Source organism: Amphimedon queenslandica, unplaced genomic scaffold (genome assembly GCF_000090795.2).
Source record: "Amphimedon queenslandica unplaced genomic scaffold, v1.1 AMPQUscaffold_13441, whole genome shotgun sequence".
Lineage (NCBI taxonomy): Eukaryota > Metazoa > Porifera > Demospongiae > Haplosclerida > Niphatidae > Amphimedon > Amphimedon queenslandica.
The window spans coordinates 40,970-45,547 of NW_003546323.1; the positions used below are offsets into that span (position 1 = coordinate 40,970).

Genomic DNA, 4,578 nt, shown 5'->3' on the forward strand with positions numbered 1-4,578 from the left:
TTGGATTTAATGCATATTCACTGGAAATTAAAACAGGAGTATGAATTAAAATATTTATGATTTTAATCTTTATAATTATTAAGGATGAAAGTGGTTCGTCAAAGCAATGCTGTCTGTTTCATTACCAAGAGTGGCCAGCTGATGCCAGTAGACCAAAACCTGGCTCATCTCTTGTTAATCTCTTTGAATCTGTTGTTAAGAATCAAAGCAAGACTGGTAATAAACCTATTGTGGTGATCTGCAAGTAAGGAAAATGATAAATAATAAGAAATAAAAGTATTATTATTTCATCATATCATAGTGATGGTGTTGGTTGTAGTGGTACGTTTCTGACAGCTTATTCTCAAATAGAAAGAGCTAAAACTGAAGGAGTGTCTGATATATTTCAATTTATTAGAAAAGCAAGGAGCCAGAGACCAGGACTGGTTGATTGTTTGGTAAAATATAAATGAAATACTTCTAGAATTAGAAATATATTTTATATTTTAGGATCAGTACATTTATTGTCATGAAATAATTGCAGATTTTGCTGAAGACATGTCCCAATATGACAATTTCAAACGTTACATTTGAACAAATTAAATTAGCTAGACTAAGTTTAGTTATGTATTGTCATCAGGTAGATTTAGATCTTGACATTAGCTTTGTCATTATTTTACATAATTGTTGTATTAAATACTTTTAAACTGATAAAAAGATCCTATGTAATTATCTTGTTTACTGATTTGAGACTGTTTTACAATAACATTTTCATTTGCTTGAATATACACATGTAGATTGGGATATCTCAATAATACAAACATTCCACCTCTTCCTTACATCAAATAAAATAACATCATTTAGCTGTAAACACCATCTGCTGATTTCTCATTAAATACGGTATTGTGTATTAATTGATTTATCTCAATTATACAGTACTATTAACATGATCTCTTTTTTATTTTTGTCATTCACTCTTGTACTTGTGTTTTTAGGCTATGGTGAAGTTAAAAGATGGTTGTGATGTTAGTGAAGCAATTACTGTAGCTATTAGTGTACTGGAGGTATTTTTTATGCAATAGTGGGGGGAACTTTTGACAATTCTATTATTAGCAGTAGTAGTAGAGAAAGCAAAGGAGGTATATTTGGATCATATTGAGAGATTGAGAAGTGAAGATGCAAAGGAAGGAAGTGAACAATGTGCTGCTAAAAGAAGAAAAGTCAATGATAGTCAAGTTAGCAGTGTGCATATACAATACAATGTACATGTGTGTGTGTGTACTGTAGCTATAGTAGCCTAGATTAATCTTCATGATAACAGCTGTTTTAAAGTTAGACCATTTATAGCTTTAAACGCTAGCCTAATACATGTAGGTACATGTGTACTGTGTGTTTTTTATTTTCTTTGATGTAAGTGTATCCATTAAAGTTGTTGTTTATTGATGTGTTAGAGTAAACTGGATACAGTTGGTGCTGTTTGTATTGATACTAATGGATTGATAGGAGCTGGTGTATCTAGTGGAGGAATATCATTGAAACACACTGGAAGAATAGGACAAGTAATGACTAATAACTAAAGATGAGTATTGTTGTTGCTAAAGATTCAATTACAGCTTAATATGATTAGCTTGCTTATTATTAATCATAAGAGTGACTTATAATACAACTTGCATGTATAGTGCTGATGTTTCTTAACATTTGGTTCTTTAATGCATTGAAAGCTGCAAGTTATTTACACACAAGCCTTGCATTGTATTTTGAAATGTACAATGTCAGTGCTTGAATGGTATAGTATTAGAAAATTCACACTGCTTTTACTTATTGATACAAGTACATGGGTGACACTTTCACTGTTACCATTATTATTATAATTATTAATAGGCTGGTGTGTATGGATGTGGTTGTTGGACCAAGAGACACAGTGACTCATCACAGATAGCATCCAGTGCATCAGGTACATACATCCTTAGTAATACTATACTGATTTGTGTTGCTAACAGTATTATTGCATTTGAGGTGGAGCTTTAGTTTATGGAATCGCTTTAAATTCAAGCTGTGCACTGCACAATTTTATTTTTTGGCACAATGGAGGTTTGGTTCTTCTCTTTTGTGTTAGTTTTTGGAATATCCTTTGCAAGTGCTGAAAGTAAGCAACACAGTGTATGAAGAGTAGAGCTTGATAGTATAATTTTGTGGTAGATCAAGATCTAGTAGATACATGCAGTTTGTCAAATGATGAAACTGAAGGCTTCATTGAAGTATATATTGGTGAATGTGTAACCTTTCAATGCACACCAGATGAAAATGATACAGTACAGTGGGAACTGAATGGAACTGAAATCAGTAATGATACTCATTACAATATCAATGCTACTAGTGGTACACTGACTATACAAGAAGTGAGGAGTAATGATACTGGAAACTATACTTGTGATTTAGAAAGCACCTTTTTATATGTGAAAAGTAAAAATTATCCTTTACAGTATTGATTCATTCTCTCCTATTTAGTTCCAAATATTACTATTATTGGTCAATACACTAACCTCACTGTTGGTAGTAGTGTCAGTATTAACTGTACTACAGTGCCCTCCATCCCTGGCAGTGAAGTACAATGGGATCCACCATCAACCAATAGTGATAGTAATGAACTGATTATTGACCCAGTGATGCTCTCTCATAATAACAACACATTCACTTGTGAAGTATCATCAGATTTACTGGCTATGAGTTTGACAGAGTCTATTACTATTAGTGTATTAGGTTAGTTGATTCATGGTATACATTAGTTATTAATGTTTATTACAGATACCAGTGTCTCATTTGTTACTGTACAATCATTATCATCTTATGTTATTGGTGACAATGTATCAATAGTGTGTACTATTAGTCTCACTAATGCTATTGGTCCTGATGTCTCTTCACTGGTAGTGAACTGGTTTAAAGATGACGAACCAATAACAACAGATGATATCATTACTAGTGATTCATTATTAACATTTAATAGTACACTGACATTAACACAGGTTTCACCAACTGATGCTGGAGTATACACTTGTAATGCATCAATTAATGGATCAAATATAGTAAAGTCTGATTCAAAACCTTTGTGTTTAAAAGGTATGCATTTATATATAATATATATATACATATAGCAATTTCATTCTAATATAATGTTTCTTTTCTAGTTCCCTTCAATCAAAACACTGATAGTTACACAGACCTATTACTGGGATATAATGCAACAATGCAGTGTGTGACTCTCTCATCACTCAATGGAATTACCATAAGCTGGATTGATCAAGATGGTGCTATTCTCAGTAACAATAATACATTAATACTACCTAATGTGGTACCATCACTTGATAACACTGAATATACCTGTACAACTGAAGTGGACACCAACCCACTGGCTTGTTTACCAGACAATAAGACAATTACCATTGATACTAAAAGTATTTAACCATCAAATTAACATTATTGTGTATTTTAACAAATTAGGAACATATGTGAGCTCAATCAACATGTCTTCTCAGTTATCATTCCTAGTCAATTCTACATTAAAAATTAATTGCATCATTATTCTTAATACTGCAGTTGGTCCTGGTGTAGAACCCACTGTAATTTGGTATCATAATATGACTAATGTTACACAATATAGTTCATTAATGAGGGATGATGGCACTGACTTTATTTCAACACTAACAATTAATTCAATACAAGTATCTGATGCTGGGGTATATCATTGTAATGCTGGGATTGATTCTAATGTAACTGCTGAAAGTATCAGTGTATGTGTAACAGGTAATGCATTAGACAACAGTGTATTGATTGCTAATGACATTCTTTATTCAGTTAATGAGACACTACCATCAGTAACAGAGGAACTATCACTTGGTCAGTATTATTCAATTGATTGTATCACTGGACCAGTACCTACTGGAGTATCAGTATCCTGGCTACTTACTAATGGTTCTAGTAACAATAATACACTAATGATATCATCAATACTACCATCACATAATAATACACAATATACTTGTACAATAATGATTGAGACTAATCCTTCTGACTGTAGTACTCAATCACAGGTCATTACTCTTAGAGTGAAAGGTAAGAATCCAGGAATAATGATTGTAATATACATTCTTATGTTGTAGCTACTTACATCAATTCAGTGACTGTATTACCTACTTCAATAGTCAGTTTCATTAACTCTTCAGTGCTACTGGCCATTAACACTTCAGTACTACTGACCTGTACTATCAGTCTTAATACTGGGATAGGTCCTGATACATCATTCATTAGTCATTACTGGTATCAGTATAGCACTGATATTAGTAATAGGGGTACAGAACTGATGATTAGTAGTGACAGTAAGAGCCTGGTAACAATATTGAATATCACTAATGTTCAACTCTCTGATGCTGGAGAATATCAGTGTAGAGCTAGTATTAATGATAATGACATGAATATAAATAATAATAAAACATATCTTTGTGTTCAAAGTTAGTCCATTATGAGAATCAAGATTTTAATAAATCTTTCATTTAGTTCCTCTCATAAATATTCCTTTTGATACTGATCTAAGACTAGGAGACA

General features: G+C 32.3%; 2 protein-coding genes and 1 long non-coding RNA gene across 3 annotated transcripts in view; all 3 read left to right on the top strand.

Moving 5' to 3' along the window:
* Positions 1-1,115: 1,115 nt before the first annotated feature.
* On the top strand, positions 1,116-1,951 carry LOC109581407 (uncharacterized). Its single transcript, XR_002184628.1, has 3 exons — positions 1,116-1,214; positions 1,431-1,538; positions 1,861-1,951. It is a non-coding gene; the product is annotated as an uncharacterized LOC109581407 (long non-coding RNA).
* Positions 1,952-2,064: 113 nt separating this feature from the next.
* On the top strand, positions 2,065-3,236 carry LOC109581402 (carcinoembryonic antigen-related cell adhesion molecule 1-like). Its single transcript, XM_019995473.1, has 5 exons — positions 2,065-2,125; positions 2,179-2,442; positions 2,488-2,739; positions 2,785-3,062; positions 3,165-3,236. Exons 1-5 carry the CDS (start codon positions 2,065-2,067, stop codon positions 3,234-3,236), a joined length of 927 nt encoding a protein of 308 aa, XP_019851032.1.
* Positions 3,237-4,025: 789 nt separating this feature from the next.
* Positions 4,026-4,578, top strand: part of LOC109581403 (titin-like) — a 7,575-nt gene continuing 7,022 nt past the window's right edge. Inside the window, exons 1-2 of the mRNA XM_019995474.1 lie at positions 4,026-4,089; positions 4,137-4,293. Coding sequence (XP_019851033.1) covers positions 4,026-4,089; positions 4,137-4,293 — 221 coding nt within the window. The remainder of the gene's footprint in view (positions 4,090-4,136; positions 4,294-4,578) is intronic.